General features: G+C 41.6%; 2 protein-coding genes across 2 annotated transcripts; one reads left to right on the forward strand and one right to left on the reverse strand.

The window, feature by feature from the left end:
* Window positions 1-585: 585 nt before the first annotated feature.
* Window positions 586-1,533, reverse strand: LOC109454325 (olfactory receptor 2Z1-like). The gene has a single exon (XM_019744824.3). The coding sequence runs from the start codon at window positions 1,531-1,533 to the stop codon at window positions 586-588; it is 948 nt and encodes a 315-aa protein (XP_019600383.3).
* Window positions 1,534-20,237: 18,704 nt separating this feature from the next.
* On the forward strand, window positions 20,238-21,191 carry LOC109439627 (olfactory receptor 7A17-like). Its single transcript, XM_019719917.3, has one exon. The coding sequence runs from the start codon at window positions 20,244-20,246 to the stop codon at window positions 21,189-21,191; it is 948 nt and encodes a 315-aa protein (XP_019575476.3). The 5' UTR covers window positions 20,238-20,243.
* Window positions 21,192-21,641: the final 450 nt, after the last annotated feature.

The following is a 21,641-nucleotide window of genomic DNA, read 5'->3' on the forward strand; positions in this document are numbered from 1 at the left end:
TGTGAATGTATTTGAAATAGGTCCTGTGAGGAAGTAATAAAGGTTAAATGAGATAATAAGGGCATTCCATAGGGCTGATGCACTTATAAGAAGAGGAAGAGACACCAGAGCACTCTCTCTCTGCCATCTAAGGACACAGTGAGAAAGCAGTTGTCTACAAGCCAGGAAGAGAGCCCTTACCAGGAATAGAATAAGCTGGTGCCTTGATCTTAGATTTCTCAGCCTCCAGAACTGTGAGAAAGTAAATTTCTGTTGTTTAAGTCACACAATTTTATCATTACAGTCTGGGAAGATGAAGACATTCATTAATAGGGAGATCTCAACTTTACAAAGTAGGGCCTTTCATTCATATAAATAGTACTAAAGAATAGGGAAAGAATATACTAAAAGTGATTGGGGATCCTACCATTAATTTCCATAAATCCATGGGAGAAAACATGAACCCAGCTAGTCTTGGGATGGGAAGAAGCTAGACACTCAGCCTTTAACATAAGATCTTAGTAGCTGCATTACAAGTGGGTGTGTTGAGGTGATGCGTGGGGTGGAGGACGGCTGAAACCACACCAGCAGCCCCCTATGTGGTCATCACTTTGGCCTGACCCCAGCTCTGTTGAGCACTTTAACCAAAGCCATTCTCACCTCCCGGTTCCTCAGACTGTAGATGAGGGGGTTAAGCATTGGGGTGACTAGGCTGTAGAAGAGGGAGACCACGTTGTCCTGCTGTGGGCTGTGGTAGGCACCTGGTACCATGTACATGAACACAGCTGCACCATAAAAGAGCCCCACGACTGTGATGTGTGAAGAGCAGGTGGTGAAAGCCTTGTTTCGGGCCTCCTCTGAGTGCATGCGTAGAACAACCCCCAACACATGGCAATAGGAAGTGGCGATGAGGGAAAGGGGAAGCACAAGGATCAGCACCCCGGAGACGGACAGCGCCAACTCATAGGCAGAAGTGTCTGTACAGGAGAGCTTCAGCAGGGCTGGCACCTCACAGAAGAAGTGGTCCACAATGCGGGAGGCACAGTAGGAGAAGTGCAGAGTGATGGAGGTCTGAATGGAGGCATTGAGCACACCTGCCAGCCAGGAACAGCCCACCATGAGCAAGCACACCTGCTGCCTCATAAGCACAGGATACTGCAGGGGGTAGCACACAGCAACATAACGGTCATAGGACATAAGGGCCAATAGGATGCCCTCAGCCACACCCATCATTGTAAGGAAGAATATTTGAGCTGCACAACCCCCAAAGGAGATGGAACCTTCTTCCTGCAGGAATTCTGATGCCATCTTGGGGATGGTGACCAGGGGGAAGCCAACATCAAACAAGGAAAGTTGACTGAGCATAAAGTACATGGGTGTGTGGAGCCGGGAATCCATGCAGATCAGGAAGAGCAGGACAGTGTTGCTCAGGAGGCCCATGATAAACATGGCAGCCACCAGGGAGAAGAGTAGCTGAGGTGACCCTGAGTGACTGAAGAGGCCCACCAAAAGGAAGTCAGAGGTCACTGATTGATTCATATTCATATCCCCCATGTTTCACATGACATACCTTTGCTGCAGGTAGAACAGGAGACCAATGGAAGAAGCTTGAGTGGGAATGGCACAAACATTTAATCCCACCTGCCAATGACCGTCTCTTGGTAGTGGCTGCCTAGAGTGTCATCTTGGGAAGAGTTATGAGGTCACAACTAGAATCAGTAGGGAGGAAAGCCATAATCAGTAATACTTGTCATAGGCATGGGGTAAGAGAACAGTAACTTGCATCTCTGAATAAGATACTTGGCCATACTCCAGTCAAGAGCTTTCCACTGACTCGTCCAAATTTTGAGGTCCACATCAAAGACACTAACATAGCTCCAGTAGAACATTTCAATAGCCCTCATCTCAGTGGTTCTGGGCGCAAAGCAGAGTTGAGATTTGAAAAGGCTGGGAGGTGAAATAGGGGATGATGGAGCTGAAGCAACAATCTTAGCAAGAAAACAGAGAAATGGGCCTCGGTCCAAATACCTGGATGAGAATTTGGAGCAAAGAGAAATGTATTATGAGCCAGCACTAGAGTCAAATGGAAGATGTGAATCTAGGGAATCTGAGTCATAGAGGCACTTGGGTCCATGTTGGAGATCAAATGGCCTGGGGTTAGGTGGGTAGGACAGTTGTCAATGAGCTCAGCTATTATTGGTGACTTTATTGCATTGGATGGGGGAGTAGCAACCTGTGGGTAATCTGAGTCAATTTCAAGGACTAGAGTAAGGCACCGGGCCTTGAAGATTGTGAGTCTCTAATAAATATTGCCTGAGTGAATGAGGTGGACAAAAAAGATGGCCATGAAAAGGAGCTGCACACTTTCATCAGGAATACTTAATTCCCTTGGCAACCTCCAAGCCCCCAGGTAAACCCAGATTGCCCTGGAATACAATACAGCACACATAATTCCAACAGTTGACAATGCAGGACCAGAAAAATGTTTATTCCCAACTGCGGATAGTTAGAGAGGCAGCAAGACAGGTCATTTAAAAGCAAGTGGAGTCTATTGAGGTCCTCACTAGAGCTCTTCGTCCTAAGGCTGCCATCTTTACTGAGATGACCTTCAAGGCTGTCTTTAATTTCTTACCATTCTGATTTTCCTATTACATTCAAGCCCCCAAACTATTGTTCACCTATGCTTTCAACAAAGTTTGTCACACTCTGGGCTGAGCATAAGACATACAAAGGTGAATCACCAAGCAAGGTCCCGCTTCCCTAGACCCCACAGTTTCTGTCAGGGTACAAATGACAAACAAGGAGATAAATGAACAAGATTTTTGTGAAAGAGGGAAGTACAGTGAGGGAACTTTGTAGAATTTTCTGTAGGAAATGGCTGGGGACACCACATGACGTGGTCAGGGAAGATTCTTGGGACAAATGACAGATGCCCTCAGTATCTGAAAAGCTTCAATGAGCGGGATGCGGTAGAACAAACTGCTTCCTGCTATTGGGAGGTGTATGTTAAAGAGGATGGCTGTGTGGTTCACCCTAACAAGGAACTTTCTAACAGTGAAATCCAACCAAAAATGGAATGGGCTGCCTCATTGGTGGCATTCTCCAAAGTCAGTCAATGACATAAAAGAGAAAGATAACTTAGCCCTGTGGTTATAAAATTTAGAGTTTGAGGGGAAGTGAACATTGTTCACATCATTTCAGAATAGTTTGATAAGCAATATAATAGACACATGCACAATGCTTTGGGTACTCAGGAAATGAACCCCTTCCTGGTGTCAGATAAGGAAAGGCTTCACAGAGGAGGAGGCATTGTAACTGAGTTTTGCAGTTCAGGTAGGAGTTTCCCAGGCAGCTAGAGGAGGGAAAGTTGTTCCAGGCAGAAGAAATTTAGTATATGGGTTGTATGGATTGGTGGTTAGGAGAGTATACCCAGGAGTAAGATTAAAATGAGCTTGGATCCCAGCTCAAGTATTTTTTAACAGCATGACCACACCTAGCTACTCAACCTCAGTTTCTTCATCCATAAAATGGGTGGCATTAATCTGGGTCACAGGCGATGTTGTGAAGATGAAATGAAATGATAAATGTTAAGAGCTTTGTGCCTGCCATGTGGCAAGTGCTCAATAAATTGTAAATTATAGTACATATTAACTATATCTATAAATTGTATAATTATAGAATTATTACTAATGCTCTTGGCAAAAGCATTAAAGAGTACTGGTTAAATGATCAGTGCTTAGCTCAATGCCAGACACATAGGACATTCTCATCACTATTAGCTGCTATTGTTATTACAATAGTCCCCCCTTACCTTAAGTTACATGACCATGGTCTAAAAATATTAAATGGAAAAGTCCAGAAATAAACAATTCCCAAGGTTTAAATTGTACACCATTCTGAGTAGCGTGATTAATTCTCACACCATCCTATTCTGTCCAGCCCAGGACATGAATCACCCCTTTGTCCAGTGTGTCCACACTGTATATGCTACCCACCACTAGTCATTTAGTGGCAGACTTGGTTATTCAATCAACTATCTTAGTATCACAGTGCTTGTGTTCATGTAACCCTTATTTTACTTAATAATGGCCTCAAAGTGCAAGAGTAGTGAAGCTGGAAATTCAGATATACCAAAGAGAAGCCATAAAGTGCTTCCTTTAAGTGAAAGTATATATATATAATAGAATACATTATAAACCATATAATATATATAGTTTGGGTACTATTTGCCGTTTCAGGCATCCCCTAGGGTCTTGGAACATGTCCCTCATGGGTAAGGGGGGGTCCACTAGGTTCAATATTACGGCCTCTTCTGTGGTCAAGCCTGACTCTGTCTAGATCATCCTCTTTAGTGCTCCTCTATGGTGTCCTTGTACTTCCTGGGTAGGAACTCACATACTGCATCTCTGGCCTCTGAGATCCCATAGCAGGGTCTCTAAAAGTTCCTTCATCCCTAACTCCATTGGTTTACAAGAGGGTTTTTCCACCTTAACATTATTTGGAGACAGATAAGTTTGCAGAGGGGAAATGTTTTGTGCTTTGCACGAAGTTTAGCAGCGTCCCTGGCCTCAACCCACTTAATACCAGTTGCACTCCCTTCCACCCCTAGACATGAAAACAAAAAATGGCTCCGTACGTGGTCAAACATTCCCCAGAGAGGAAGAATCACCCCGGTTGAGAACCTTTGGCTTAGAGACAGGATAATTGTGACCTGCAGTGGCTTTAATCAGCAATTCCTCTGACAGGTGTTTATTCTAAAATTGTATTAAGCTCAGACCCAGCAAAAACCCTGGGAATACCTCATTATTTCTATGTCTTCATACAGAAAAAACAAACCTAATCCTGACTGCCAACTTATAACCAACCAATCCCCAAATCACCAAGTCTCCCAGCCGGTAAAGAGCTTTTACTGCAGACTCCTATCAAGGGCTACTTAACTGTCCAAAGGACACTTGCTCTATCCACTCACATATCCTCTCTCTGAAAGGAGCTGATGCCAGTTGAGCGCTGACTGTATAGGAGGCATAAGGTGTTTTACACTTTAATTCTCAGGTCCTGCAGATGGATGGTGGGAATGGTTGCACAACTATGTGAATGTACTTAATGGCAAAGTACACTTAAAAGTGGTTAAGATGGTAAATTTTGTTATGTATATTTTATCACAATGAAAAAAGAAACACTACCTGTAGATATTATCTGTATCTTTTTGAATGAGAAGACAGAGGTTTAGAGAAGTGTAGTGACTTGTCCAGCATCACCCAACAAGGAAGTAACAGAGCCAAGATTTGAACAAAAGAGGGATCTGATTCCAAAGCCCTGGTTATTCCCTTTGCATTCAACACACTCCCCCCAAGACACTGTAATAGGTTTGTAACACACACACACACACACACACACACACACACACACGCACTGTACTGATGCCCATAAACATACCTTTCCTTCCAGGGTGCCCAGGTTGTCCCACTGATTATTGATCCATCTTCTTTAAAAGGCACAGCCCTGGATTCTTGCAGTTTCTAACCAGCAGTTCCTCTGTGGCTAGAGATTCTGGCTGTGATCCGCTTGTGTCCTGAGCTGTTAAATTCTTTCCCCCCAAGACCTCTTTTGGAAAAGAATGTTTCCGTCCAACCTTTCCCTGTCAGTCAGTCAGACAGGCAGGGCTGGGCAGAGCTAGCCATGACTCACTTTAATCTGGATCCTCTCACTGGGACTACTAAATCAATACTTCTTATGTGCGTGGAAGAGGAGCCCCTTCGGCAAGTTTCCAAGTTGTGATTTCACCTCTTGCTTTCCCCATTTTCCTGAGTGATGTCAAATCTGGGTCTGGGGGTCCCTTTGCTGATGCTGAATGGCCAGGGGGAAGGTGCCAGCATGACTCACCTTCTTGTTGCCAATAAAACTTTCACATCTCTCCACTCTGACCAGGCATGATCTGGACCCTTGGCCACCTAATTAACCAAATGGAAGTTTGTAGGACACAGTCGATTACTGTTACTTAATGCTCACTTCCAATTACCCCAGCTCAAGGATCCACAGCAGAGCTTACTCAATAAGGAGTTGGTGAATGAATACATTCTGCAAGGGAAACAATATTTTTGTTGGAATTAATGGTATTGACCCAGGGGCTGAGAGAGGGTAAGTAACCAACCTAAAGTCACACAGCTGCTAAAGAGGACGGGATACAGTTTGAGCTCCCATCTGATTCCAAATCCTAGGCACCCTCAACTCTTTTGTGGCATCTTTCTTGAAGTTAGTACTGAGCTCTTCTGCCCAGGAGTTCAGAACTGAGAACTCCTCTAGGGGGCTGATCACTGTTGTGGATGGCCAGGCCTCAGAAGGTGAGCTGAAGATGACCCCAATCCATGCCAGAGAGGTTGTTCTGGTATCAGCCCCATGACCAAGGTCAGGTGCCCATGCCTGGATGCTTCCAACAGCTTTTATGGAAGGTTAACAGGAGTTAACCTTCAACATGGGTTGAACGTCAACATAGATGACTTCCTGCCATCTAGAGGCCTGACTTTCTTGGGTTCATAGCAATGAAGACAGATAAGGGAAGAATAAGCATTCAGCCTAATAAGACATTTGCCTGTAGATTGCTCAGATCAAAGAGGTAGACAAAAATCCATCTTTCCATTCAAATACCTGTATACACTCAACCCACCCTGTCTGTGGAAAACAACATCAGCAATTCTTTGGATCACCCTGCCACTGATGTCCAATGTCTAAATCATGCCTGGGACCCCAATCCTCACAAGGCTGGGTTCCAAGTTCTCACCTCCACTCCACTCAGCAGGTCTGTGTGCAGAGTGAGGATCTTTCTCAACACGTCATGAGCATGTGAACCACTCTCATTCCAAGAAAAACCATGATAAAATCTCTCTGGGTTACAGCATTATGCACTTACTTAACCAGTGCTGCCTCTGTGTAGGCAGAGACAGATGTCACCATCTGGGGATGGAGCCTCCAAGGAGAGCTGTTGTATCAGAAACCCCTCTGCATCTCCATTTCTGCTAGAGAGAAAATTAGTTGCAGTGGGAGCCTAGAGCCCTTGATATTTGGATTGTCCCTGGAGAACTGTGGACAAACATTACTCATCTCTCTACCAAGGGAAAAATGGGCAGCACTGATTGGATAAGTGAATGTGACTGAGATCCAATTCTTTTTGTTTATATCTCCTCAGGAGGAAGAGATATGGGAATTCATTACAGCAAATTGACCCTACATTCAGAAAAAATTCTGATGTCCAGAAGATTTCTCCTGAGTTAAGTAATGAGGCAGTGATGGTGGTGGGACAGCCAGGAGGCAGCTTCCCTGGGTCAGGGCATTTTTTCCTCTAAATTCCATTCTTGAGGGGCTTCTAAGATCAGACGATAAATTAGTATAGAGGCAGATTATTCTCATGTCCATGAGTTTATTGTGTGTCCATGGCCAGAGCTGGGGGTAAGGGCAGAGACCAAAGAGACAGGCTACCTTGAAGTAGCCCACGGCAGGAAGTTACAGACAAGGCCGAGGCAGAGTGAGTTACCAACAATGCTGCTCAAACCAAAGCTGAGTCAGACAGGTAGCAACAAGATGGAACCAGGATGGAAGCAGGAATGAAAGGAACATATTTTCAGGAACTGATCTACAGAAGGTACCTATTAGCAAATTCCTTGTACCATGCGACCACTGCCCATGGCAGACATTAGTAATCCATCTCAGTACCTTCTACGTCTGAGCCTAAATGGAGTTTCTCAACTCAGCACACCATGCAACTAGACCTTCCCAATTGGATTTGATATTTGTCATGAAATCTACTTTCTAAGTAGACTCTAAACCAGTACTCAGAGCAGTGGTGACAGTCTGCGTGGAGATGAACAGCTTGCTCCAGAAATCAATTCAACACACGACTTCCCACATTGAGAAAATATTGTTATGAAATAAATGTCAGTTGAACTAAAGCTTAGTGATGTTGCTGATTTATGCCAAGTTTCTTTTTCCTCAAGTACCAATAACAGTTCATAGATCACATTTTAAGGCACATTACCATGAACTATGTGTTTCTTTTCTTTTGTTTTGTAAATTTATTGGGAATATTGGGGACCAGTATGTTTCTCCAGGGCCCATCTCCAAGTTGTTGTCCTTCAATATAGTTGTGGAGGGTGCAGCTCAGCTCCAAGTCCAGGTGCCATTTTCAATCTTTAGATGCTGCGGGGGCAGCCAACCATCCCAGGCAGGAATGGAACCTGCAACCTTTTTGTTAAGAGCTCGCACTGTTACCAACTGAGCCATCCAGCCATCCCGACCATGAGTTTCTTGATGGCAAGGAATCTGCTGTATTTATTTCTATATAACTGCTAGTCCAGGAACATGGACACACCAATGTTTATTGAACAGGAAGGGCTGGAGCAGACAGAGGTTTGGAAAAAGAAATAAAGATATGGAAAAGTGGTCAAAAGGTGATCCTTAAACCTAGCACGTTTACTTGCTCCAAAGATGGATGGATGGATGGGTGGATGGATGGATGGATGGATGGATGGATGGATGGATGGATGGATGAATGAATGGAATAAGCCATGATTAAACTTATTTGTGATGAGTCATTTGTTCTAAAGAACAGAGTAAGAGAAAAAGATGGCCAAGAAAATATTAGTATTCCAGATGTGTGCCTCAAAGATTAATCATTTGTATACCACCTTCATACGTTTGCCATTTCCAAATGCTAGCCACTCTTGCATTTTCTTAATTCAGGTATCTACTGCTTAATGTCAGTTACTTCCAAAAAGCAAATGTACACAAAACTGTCCACTGGATCCTATATTTTATTATCTTAAATGAGAAAGCTTGTATTATAATCAATCCAAAGGTCTCAACCAATTTCCTGAAATGTAGCTAAAAACAAAAGGTTTATGTATCAGTAATAAATTATCGTATGAGGATATGAAATACTTAAAACATTCCTTCCTGTTGATTGCAAAATGGACATAGTTGCTAACAGTTGTTTGGTATGAGGTCATATTTCTATTCCTTTGCTTACTTTTCCAAGATTTTCTTCACTCTCTCAACTTTTGGAGGGCTCACTGTAGAAAATTAACCTTTGCTTTTGCCAAAATGTAGAAAGCCCTGAGGAAACAAATTCAGGACAAGTACACAAAGCAAGGAATGACTCACGTTGAGTGTGATATTATGATAACCTCTCTTATCACCAGTGATACCTGAGACACTTTTACATCTGTTATCACTTCGGGCACATTTTCTACACATTGTTTTATTTGAAATCTTGCATTTAGCTTAAGGTAAATATAAACTTTTCCTGTGTAGCCAGAAGACATTTTATTGAGAGATATACACATCTTATGAAATTTGGGCATTATCACCCAAAGACTGCATTGTACTGGGAAAGTGTGACCAGGGAGATAGTCTGTGGAATATACCTGTGTTTTTCTTTCCTTTTCCTTTTCCTTTTCCTTTTCCTTTTCCTTTTCCCTTCCCTTCCCTTCCCTTCCCTTCCCTTCCCTTCCCTTCCCTTCCCTTCCCTTCCCTTCCCTTCCCTTCCCTTCCCTTCCCTTCCCTTCCCTTCCCTTCCCTTCCCTTCCCTTCCCTTCCCTTCCCTTCCCTTCCCTTCCCTTCCCTTCCCTTCCCTTCCCTTCCCTTCCCTTCCCTTCCCTTCCCTTCCCTTCCCTTCCCTTCCCTTCCCTTCCCTTCCTTTCTTTCTTTCTTTCTTTCTTTCTTTCTTTCTTTCTTTCTGTAACATTGGTTAATAACATTATATATGTTTTAGGTGTACAACATTATAATTCAATATAATCCAGCAATTTTTCTTTTGGGTATTTATCTGAAGACTATGATATAATTAATTCAAAAAGATATCTGCACCCCCAGTGTCCATTGATGGATGAGTGGATAAAGAAGATTGGTACATATATACATACACATTGGATTACTACTTGGCCTCAAAAAAGATGAAATATTGCCATTTACAACAACATGGATCTTGAGAGTATTATGCTAAGTGAAATAAGTCAGACAGGAAAGGATAAAAACCATTTCACCTGTGTTTTCTTTAATCACTCACTTTTAGTTCAGGTTTTTGTTTTGTTTTTTTGTTTTTAGAATTGACTTAATTTCCTCTTTTATGCTGACAAGCCATCACTTTGGAAGAGATAAACCTGAGATGATGGGAATGGCTAAAAAAATAAAACCCTGTGTCTTCTCAGTTTTTCTAAATTTTTACTTGAAATTTATTTTATTTTATTTTTGAACTTTTAAAAAGAATTTATTTTTTTAAATTAGTTTTAGGCATACAGAACAATATAGTGATCAGACATTTACATAACTCACAAAGTGACGACCCCAACAGGTCTACTACCCACCCGACACTGTACATAGTTATTAGAACATTATTGACTTTATTCCATGATGCATTATACATCCCCATGATTTTTTAAATTATAGCTGTCATGCAATACTATTTTATATTAGTTTCAGGTGTACAGCATAGTGGTTAGACATTTATATAATTTATGAAGTGATCCCTCTTATTATCCCCAGATGGGTAATAAGTCTACTACCCATCTGACACTACACAGTTTTTACAATACTATTGACTATATTCCCCATGCTTATTTTATATCACTGTTCCTCTCCTGTAACTATCAATTTGTACTTCTTAATCCCTTCACCTTTCTACCCAGCCCCACAACCCCCTTCCCATCTAGTAACCATCACTTTGTTCTCTGTATCTATGTGTCTGTTTCTCTTTTGTTTGTTTGTTTATTTTGTTCTTCAGATTCCACATATAAGTGAGATCATATGGTATTTGCCTTTCTCAGTCTGACTTATTTCACTTAGCATAATACCCTCTAGGTTTATCCATGTTGTTGCAAATGGTAGGATTTCATTCTCTTTTATGACAAAGTAATATTCCATTGTATACGTATATATGTACCACAGTTTCTTTATCCAGTCATCTATTGATGGGCATTTTGGTTGTTTCCATATCTTGGCCATTGTAAATAGTGCTGCAGTGAACATAGGGATGCATATATCTTTCAAATTAGTGTTTTGGATTTCTTTGGATAAATATCCAGGAGTGGAATTGCTGGGTCATAAGGTAGCTGTATTGTTAATTTTTTGAGAAACCTCTATACTGTTTTCTATAGTGGCTGCACCAATTTGCAATCTCACCAATAGTGTACGAGGGTTCCCTTTTCTCCACATCCTTGCCAACACTTGTTATTTGTTGTCTTTTGGGTAATAGCCATTCTAACAGGTGTGAGGTGGTATCTCATTGTATTTTCCATTTACATTTCCCAATGATTAGTGATATTGAGCATCTTTTCATGTGTCTGTTGGTCATCTGTATGTCTTCTTTGGAGAATGTCCCTTCATGTCCTCTGCCCTAAGGATTGGATTGTTTGGGTTTTTTATGTTGAGTTATATGAGTTATCTATATGTTTTGGATATTAATGCCTTATCAGATATATCATTTGCAATATCAGATAAAGTTTTTCCTATTCAGTAGGTTGCCTTTTTATGTCATTGATGGTTTTCTTTGGTGTGTAAAGCTTTTTGGTTTGATATAGTCACATTTACTTATTTTTGCTTTTGATGCCTGGTTAATCTTATCTTAAAGTTAGCTGCTTAGCAAACGTATTCCATCTGTTACCTTAATCTTTTTTTGCTATGAAAAATGACACATTACAAGTTTCTGGGGGCTGGGATGTGGACATCTTTTGGAGGTGCTCATTCTGTCTACTATAAAATATTTTTCAATAATGTATTATTTGGTCACCCACGGGCCCTTATATAAAAGAATCAAACAAGATATTTCTCAGAAGTATATCATATGATGTCCTTCATGAATCTTTATATAAAATACATGTGAATAATGAATTTTTAATAATGTATGGAATGAATGTGTACACTAATTGTTTTAAATGACATGCAGCTACAATTTGTTGTTCAGAAGACCTAAAACTACCTGCACCTGATTCTAACCCAGGGCCCCAACCTTGCTGCTCAGACAGTGATCCTCAGACCAGGACCTGTGACATCAGCGTCACCTGGGAGGTTGTTTGATTTTCAGAATCTCTGGGCCCACCAGGCTCTTCATCAGAACTAGAATCCTGGGTGACTCACAGGCACATCCAAGTTGGAAAAGGGCTGGCCTACACTAGGTTTACTCACGTTCTCGTGTTGACAATTGGGGGGCTTTTTTGTGTGTTGGGTTTTGTAGGCGTTTAGCACCCTCTCTCCAGACACTGCCAAATATCCTCAGGGGCAAAATCATCTCATGTAGAGAACTAATGGCCCACAGTTCAAAACCTAAAAGCATTCTGACAGAATTCCTATCCAAAGCTCATCGCCTATTAGTTTGTAAGTTTGGGCAGATCAGTAAACCCCTTCAAGCCCCATTTCTGCATGGGGAATAGAGTTCATAATAATACCACCTCATCGAATGGACTTTTCTAAAAATTAAATGAGACAATGTCTATAAGATGCTGAGCTCAAAATATAGGCCATAAAAGTATCTAAACGTATCTCTTATAATGAACAAAAATCCTTTATGAAGCACTAAATGACAGTTATTAACTTGTGATATAAGTATAAAATCCTAATCATTTTGACAAATGCGTCACGTAGCCAAAACTGTGGTGCCCCAGGTTACATATCAAAGGAAGACAGTTCTCCCCTGTACTGAAGAGGGAATAGCAGTTGTGTGGAGTTATAGGTCTGTGTCCTTATCACAAGTCAATGCTTTAAGGATCAAAGGGACCTGGTCCTGACAGTTCCTTATCCTCAGACTTTGCAAAAAATGTGAACTCAGGGATGGCATAAAGTGGTAGGAGTTTACACCTCTAAGAAGCAGGCAAGATCCAGGACAAGGAGTCATAAAAACTGATTCATTGACTTCTAACCTGGTCTCTGGGGATCAGAGAATCATTAGGAAAAATTTGTTTTTTGTTTATTCCAGGGGTCCCGGGGGAAATACATGTGCTTAGCAGTTGGAATAAGAAGAGGGAACTGGGCCTGATGAGCAGATACAGAGAGCATTGTTACGCCTCCTCTGTGTGGTTCCTCAGCTTGTATCATGTTGATGCACAGGACGTTGGTGTTACTTTTGACTCCAAGCTTGGCTGTGAACTGATGCTTCACTCCTTCCTGCTGTCTCGTGGGGGACAGAGCTTCAGTCTCCGTCATGAACCTGCCAGGGAGTAAATCTGACTTCCACACAGAGTTCTCCATCTCGGAGACCCCATCCAGGTGAGTGAGAGCCTAGCAGGTACTGAAGGAAAGAGTTAGAGGGGATGCTTCCTGAGAACTCTTAGCTGAGTCACTGCAACCTTAATCAGCCTAGCCCAGAGACCAGGGGTCACCGTGTTTGTTGCTTGGTTAAGTAGCTAATTTAAAGTAAAGTTGTTTAATACATTAATAAAGATGTATTTGTTTGAATCTGCAATACAGGGACCATAGTTGACAATTAAGTGATGGGTATGGATGTACCGTTAGGTGACCCTGTAGAATGTGTGAAGTAAAATGAAAACATATCAGAGCAGTTTTGCTGTTGGGGGAGCAGGGAAATAGAGTGTTAGGTGTGCAGGCTGATGCAGTTAAGCGAGAACGTTTATGTGAAATTTCTAAGATGGGGTGATTTGAGCATGTTTTGTATTCACTGAAAAGATCCAGACCAGTGGAGATAGGAACTACCTTGCAACAACTGCTCGTGAGACACCATTGCAGTATCTTCTCTCATGCTGGGTATTCTGATGAAAAAGTTATTTAATAGGTCTGATGAGGAATACTAATAGTTTTTCTTTGAATTATTTCATTACAGACAAGGCTCCACATATTCTTGAGTTTGTTACTGTTTCCTTTCTCTATTGAAACAGTTAGTAGGAATTCCTATCCCACACTCATCCTTTTCCACAAGTTGTCATGGTTTCTATATTTTTAATGAGAAATTCTGTCATGTACTCGGGGAATATAAATTGAGGACTGACCTATGCAAAGATATGGTACTGGGATCTGGTACTGAGAAAAAAAATCTGTACTGCAATGATGGAGAAATTAAGGTCACCTATTGTACCTTAAATCTTAATGACAAAAAGGCATCATAGTCAGTTTACATTTAAGCAATGATGACTTCACTGTACATGGTAGTTGCCTGGAATGTCTCCAAATCTATTTAAAATTTATTTTCTATTTCATGCTATTTTTTAACATAAAGGGAAGTTTATGAATGAAGAGGCTTCAACTCCGTTCCCTCACCAAATTTTATTGAATTAATGTCTGTATTAGATTCTTTTGCTGCTGTAAAATATTCCTGCACTAATTGCCTAAAACAAACAAATATATGCTCTTGCAGTTCTGGATTTCAGAAGTTTGAATGCATCTCATGGGCTAATATCAAGATGTCTGCAGGGCTGGGTCCTTCTAGAGCCTCAGCAGAGAATCTGATTCTCCCCAAAACCAGTTTGTATCGCTGGTGATTACATTCCTTGGCTCATGGCCTTTCTTCCATCTTCAAAGCCAGCGATGTAACATTTTCAGATTTCACTGTTGTCTTTCTTTTCAACAAGTACAGAACCATTGTGGTTAACTTAGTCCCACCTGCATGGCCCTGGCTTATCTTATAGTCAGCTGATTAGTAATTCTGTCCCATTTCTACACTAATCCTCCCTTGCTACATAAATATCATATTCAAAGGCACTGGGGATAGGGTGTGGACCTATTTTGGAGGCCCTTATTCTGTCTAGTACAAAGTCTTTTCAGAAGTGTATTATTTTGTGTCACTCAAGGTCCCTTATATGAAAGAAACAAACAGAGTTTATCACAGCCTCTGGAATGAGTGAATATACTATTCCTTTAAAATTGCATGCAAATATGTTTTTCAGTTCAGAAGAGCTCAAACTGCCTGCCCCTGACTCTGACACAGGACCTCAGCTTTGCTCCTCAGAGCGTGGGCCACAGACCAGGATCTGCTACATCAACACCCCCTGGGAGCTGGTTAGAAATGCAGACTCTCTGAGCCCCCAGGCCCTGCTGACTCAGATTCTGCATTTCTAGTAAAACGCTTGTTGATTCATTTGCACATTGAAGTTGAAGTGCTGTTTAAATTAGATTTTCTCACCAATTTCTGTTGACATCGGGGGCAGGATAATAATTGGGGGGGGGGTGCTTTCCTGTGGGTTGTACGTGTTTAGCAGTAACCCTTCAGACATTGCCAAACATCCCCAAAGAGAAATCATTTCTAGTTGGCAACCACTGACTAGAAGCACCTGACATAATTACAGTTAAGGCCCAATCACATATTTCTATATTAACTTTAGGGGGTAGGGTGTGGACATAGGGAGAAATCACTAAATTTCTCCATTTCTGCAACACAGAATGGAGTTCAAAAATGTACTTCATCATGTTCATAAAAATTAAACCAGAAAATCCTTGCAAGGTGCTAAGCTTCATCTATAGCGCATAAAAAGATCTGAATATATCTCTTAGAGGTAACAAACATTTTATAATGAGGGGCTAAATCAAAGCTCTTAACTTCTGAGGTAAGTACGAAATTCCTAATTGTTATGGCAAAGTTATCATGAAGCCAATGCATGTGGTACCCAAGGTTTAATATCAAAAGAATCACTCTCCCTGGCTGCAAAGGAGAACAAAAATTTTGTGGAGAAATCAGGGGCTGGATCATCACCACAAGTCAGTGCTGCAGACTCAAGGGACCCAGTACAGACAGGTTCCTCAGTCTTAGACTTGGAGGAAACTTAACTCAGAGTTGAGATGAGGTGCTAAGAGATTTAGAGATATGGAAGGGAGGACAGTTCTTAGAGAAGAACTAATTTAAAAACTGGATTCATGTGACTTTTAACCTGGTCTTTGGGAACAGAGAATCATTAGGAAATTTTGCGTAATTCTGGAACATTTTCCCATGGAGGAATCATGTGCTAGCAAGAGGGAAATGTGCCTGATGAGCACATACAGAGAGCTATAAATATCTCCTCATTTCCTGCTTAGTCAGCAAGGCAGAGCAGTGGAGCTCACCAGGCCAATCAGACTCAGATTTGGCCTGTGGGAGGCGGGCTCAACACAGGCAAGATGGCGCTTGCCTGCCTGGTGCACAGGAGGACTCCTCACAGGGAAAATATCAACTGTCCTTCAGTCCTTCCCTGAGGCCACACACCTCAGTCTGTCCCCCAGTATGTCTCCGAGGTGTCCCGAGTCTTCATTTCTCCACTGGAGCCCAAGGTGAGTGCCAGAGAGTGAGTGAGTCTGTGTGCGGGCTGTTTAAGAGGACGTCTGGGTTCCCGCAGTCTTCTGACCCACCCAATGGTCAGAACCACCACTTTTTTACACACAGACGTTGTGGGGCTCGTCTTCTTGGTACGAGTACTCCGGCCTGGGGAGCCTTGTGTGGGGAGCTGGGGTCCCTTGCCCCTTCGCAGGAACCAATGCAGCCCAGATATCCCTCCTGGTTCTCAACTGCTGCACACAGGGTGTCAGGCCCATTCTGCATCTCGGCCCCTCCTATCTGTCTCCATGTGGCTTCTTCCTTAAATTTTTAGTTATAGGACTTCTTTTTGGCTAGACTTCAGATGGTCTCCAGGTTGTTTGTTCTATAATTTAGTTGTTGTTTTATTGTGTTTGTGGAAGGACACAGGCACAGTGTTTATCTACTCTGCCATCTTGGATCTTTCAATAGTTTTTTCTTTTTTTTGTCATTAGTTTTTGCAGTTTTAATGTAATGTGCCTTGGAGAAGGCCTTTTTGGATTGAGATAATTAGGGGTTCTGTTTGCTTCTTGGATTCAGTGTGCCTCAATCTCTGGGTTCAGCATATTACATGCTGTTCATTCAGGCAAGAATGCTCGGGGCACCAGAGAGTGCCCCTGCAGCCTAAATTGTCCCCTGTCTTGGGATGGGCAGTGAGATCCCTGCTGTTTCTGTGGCTACCATCTCTGCTCTTGTCTCTTCCCTCTTCCTCTGTTTTCCCCAATTCACTCATCTTGAAATGTTTTGATGTGGGGATCTCTCAGTCATATTTGTGTGTTGTGCAGGAAATCATTTGTTGAATTATAGCTGTTCAACTTGTTGTAGCTTCAAGGGGAGAGATTGAAGACATCCTCATGCCGCTATGCTTCTGACATCACTTACTACTGAGGTTCTTGCTTTAATTATAATGGATATTCACATCTGTAAATTTTATATGTGGTTTCTAGATGTCATAAAAAATGTATTGGTTACCCTTACACTGAGGTCATAAAATTTGATTTATTGTATGGTGTTTGGGGAAGGGAACCAATTTCATATTCTTCCAGAAAGATAGCCATTTAAGCCAGCTTTTATTTAACAATTCATCCTTTTCTAACTAAATTGAAATATAAGCTTGCCATATTGCAAATCTTCATACATATTGAGACTTAATTCCAGGTTCATTAAACCAACAATCACTGGTCATCTGCTGTGTGACAGAACATTCCAGGGATATTAAATATTATATTCGTTTATGTCTAGTACTTTGACAATTTAATTATTAATCCATGTTAATATCATTAAATTGGTGTTTTAAAATCTTGTTTCAGTTAGTGTTTGATTCTCCATTTAATTTTGCTTACTAGGGTTGTTTTAAACCTACTCATTTTAACCTGGTTTCATTATCCCTTCATTCTTTTAATTTTATCACTTTTCTTATTCTTAGATTTGTTCCTATATAAGTGCACATATGTTGCATTCACATGTGTTTGTGAAAAATGCAAAAGTGAACAGAACAGGTGAAATCCCTCCTACTCTGCATCATGCAGCGTAACAGCAAGGACAGAGAACAATGAAATCAATGTGTGTTTGCAGTAATGTCCTCAGGCAGAATCATATGAAGAAAGTTATTTAGGATAAACAGATAGAATTGTCAGAGTGTGAGCAGGACTTCAAAGCATGGCCTGGGGAGGTATTTGTGTGTTGGATGGAGACCAGAACCAGGACCAGAGTGTGCCCGTTGGGTTTGTCACCAAACCCAAAGTTTGGGTTTGGATCAAAACCCAAAGCCCATGAATAACATAGAAAAGATGTCAGAGGAAAAAGGAGAAAGGGGCCAGCCTCACCCCAATCATGCCACATAAAAGTGAATTGCTCAAATAATAAGAATAGGCACAAGAAAAACAAATCTACTGCTTGCTACTAAAAATGTTCAATTTTTTTGAACCTTAATATATTTTTGTGTGTGAAGTGTTGGTTTATCCCTTTGTTCATGTCCTTTTAGGTGTACAATCTGAAAGGTGTTTGACACGATAAATGTATCAGTACTTTGGTCTTTTGGACAAGTTTATTTTGGGTTTCTTATTGTTTATCTGGGCATCAAGGAAATGTCATCAGGTTTGGAGAGCTGCCAGAACCAAGGGAGATTGTTCTTCCTCATAGTCTCTCAGGGACCACCTGAGCTTATTGAATCTCTTTTTCCTCATCAACGTCATTCTTATCACCCCCCCCCCCCCCATTGGACAGATTGTTTTAAATGTAGCAAAAAATTGCCATTCCAACATGGAGCAACAGTTTACCTGTGCATGGCAGGCTTAAGAATTGGAATTGCTGGGGACTATTTCTACAGCACACTGGGGAAAGATCACTGATCTGGCCATCGAGGGTTGTTGCCGTTTCTAGCTGAAATAGTATGGCTGGGCCTGAGACAGACGACAGACATGGAAATAACACAAACAGAAGGGTATGGTGTTCTGTGTGTGCACATGCGTGTGTGTGTGTGTGTGTGTGTGTGTGTGTGTGTGTGTGTGTGTGTCTGTTGGGGGAGAGAGAGAGAGAGAGAGACAGAGAGAGAGAAAGAGAGAGAGAAAGCGAGTTCTGGGTCTGAGCAATCCCTAGAAAAGGGAAACTAGGGCTTACATACTCCTGGTAAATCTTGCAATACAGGGGCCAGAACTCAATGAAACAAAGGTATTAAGGAGGGGACCTATTAGGTTGGAGCAAACGTAATTGCAGTTTTTGCAATTATTTTTAACCTTTAAAACCACAATTATGTTTGCACCAACCTAATATTTCCATGCATGGGACACCTTTGCAATAAGACTAATAAAATGCAAGAGGTAGTGTGGACGAGAAAGTCCCTGTGCCAGAGATTTCAGCAGTAGCAGTGAGGCCACTTCACTCCCTAGTTTTCTCTGACACCTTCTTTCATCATCTACCTCACTCTCACCTGAAACAGAGGCTTCCTTTTTTGACTTGAACATTTGAAACAAGCATATTCCTCAGCAGCTTTGCACTGGCGAATGCGTCTGCGTGCACACACTTCTCCACATAAACTTGCATCTCCCTTCCTCTCTTTATTAAATAAACAAAAACCTTTCAGGGCCAAAAGCTTTTCTAACACAAAGGATTTGTTAATCCAAAGCTAGCCAATAAAGGACCATGTCCTGTGCCATAAACCACCAGCACCAGGGCTAGGTGGAAAAGACAAATGTGTCCACTGTCCTGGAGTTGATGGGATTTTTTATATATGTTTTTGGGAAGAATGATGTAAGTTTCAAAAGAATTTACATTGGCTACAATAAGGGGGGTCGGGAAAGGTGAAGTGGGCACAGTTCTAGGACAGATGCACAATCTGTAAGGAAGAAAGATTTATTACTTTTGATTGTTTATAGGCAACAGTCATAAAAGTCCATGTACATGCAGGGTGTGGTGGCATCTAGTGGTGGCTATAGAAGTTGATTCAAAGATCCAACATTCATTCAGGAATGTGAGCAGTCTTTTTAGTTGGCTCATCGCTACTAGCTGGTTAACTACTGTTGTCTCTTTCTCTCACTATCCAGTCCCGCTGTGATTTAATTTAGGACACCTCAGAATTTCTCGTTTACTTCAGGTCTCTGTTCAAATGTCGCGTTGTTTGCAGGCCTTAGCTACAGATCCATGAAAAACAGAATGCTGCAGTCACTCTCTGCTTTCGACCGTCTTTCCTTTTCTCCATACCACCTGTCACCACCAAAAATAATATGTAATTTTATTATTTGCTTCTATATTCTTTCTCCATCATTGAATTGTAGGAAGTTTTGTTCTTGAGTATGCAATACGCAATGCCTAGACAAAACATGAAACCTGGTCAGCCCTATGTGAGTTGGGCCTGGGTATCCCATAAAGGGACCATATCCATACACAAAATATTAAAATTAATGTCTGACTGCAAAGTATAACTTGTACCATTTCAAATATGTGAGTAATGCAAATTTGTGTTAAAATTAATCGTGTTATTTGCATCTATCCTCATAGTCACCTCCACCACATGAAACCAGAAAATCTTACAAGAGTTTCAGAATTTGTTCTCCTGGGACTTTCAGGGGAGCCAGACCTGCAGCCCCTCATCTTTGGGCTTTTCCTCTCCATGTACCTGATCACTGTGTTAGGAAATCTGCTCATCATCCTGGCCGTCAGCTCAGACTCCCACCTGCACACGCCCATGTACTTCTTCCTGGCCAACCTGTCCTTTGTGGACATCTGTTTCACCTCCACCACCATCCCTAAGATGCTGGTGAACATCGAGACACAGAGCAAAGTCATAACCTATGAAGGATGCATCACGCAGATATATTTTCTCATACTCTTTGCAGTGTTGGATGTCTTTCTCTTGACCGTGATGGCCTATGACCGCTTCGTGGCCATCTGTCATCCCCTGCACTACACGGTCATCATGCACCCCCGGCTCTGTGGACTGCTGCTTCTGGTGTCCTGGATCACGTGTATCCTGAATTCCTTATTACAAAGCTTAATGGTGCTGAGGCTGTCCTTCTGTGCAGACTTGCAAATCCCCCACTTTCTCTGTGAACTCAACCAGATGATCCAACTTGCCTGTTCTGACACCTTTCTTAACAACATGGTGATGTATTTTGCAGCTCTCCTGCTTGGTGTTGGTCCTTTCGCTTGTATCCTTTACTCATACTGCAAGATCGTTTCCTGCATACGTGCAATGTCCTCTGCTCAGGGGAAGTATAAAGCGTTTTCTACTTGTGCGTCTCACCTCTCAGTTGTCTTCTTATTTTATTGTACTATGCTGGGAGTGTACCTCTGCTCTGCTGTGACCCACAATGCACACTCTAGTGCTACAGCCTCGGTCATGTACACAGTGATCACACCCATGCTGAATCCCTTCATCTACAGTCTCAGGAATAAAGACATCATACAGGCTCTAAAAGCATTGTTTGTGAAGCTAACCACAAATAGACCAATTGTCTAAAGACTGAAGAAGTATCCATGAAAGCAGAGGTCAAAGGCTCAAAGTCAGATATTATGATTATTTTCAGACTATGGAAATAGAACTTGCTCTTTCTATTTATTTTCTGGAATTTGCATTTCTTTTGACACGCCTCCTCTATTCAACATGTGTAACTCAATTCAGGTTTCGGCTCTCACAGATATCCAACGGCTCTTCCCTTCATTGTTTTCACTATCCCAAATTTATTTTTAACCGTGGATCAGAAATATTTGGAAATTCTCATTTATCTAATGTAATGATATAGGTTTTTTTAAGAATAATTTTTCTCAAACAGCATATCATACCAAATAATTTTTCTTTTGTTTCCTAAGAGAATTGTCATGAGTAATAGCACTCAAATAGAAAAAACTGAAAATAAAAAAACTACACTTGATGACCAAGGCAATTTTAATAATTTGATAAATCAGGGAA

Source organism: Rhinolophus sinicus, chromosome 15 (genome assembly GCF_057876585.1).
Source record: "Rhinolophus sinicus isolate RSI-liver-muscle chromosome 15, RSI-T2T, whole genome shotgun sequence".
Classification (NCBI taxonomy): Eukaryota; Metazoa; Chordata; class Mammalia; order Chiroptera; family Rhinolophidae; genus Rhinolophus; species Rhinolophus sinicus.

Coding starts and splice junctions, on each gene's coding strand:
- LOC109439627 (XM_019719917.3), top strand. CDS start 20,244: ATGAAACCAGAAAATCTTACAAGAGTTTCAGAATTTGTTCTCCTGGGA.
- LOC109454325 (XM_019744824.3), bottom strand. CDS start 1,533: ATGGGGGATATGAATATGAATCAATCAGTGACCTCTGACTTCCTTTTG.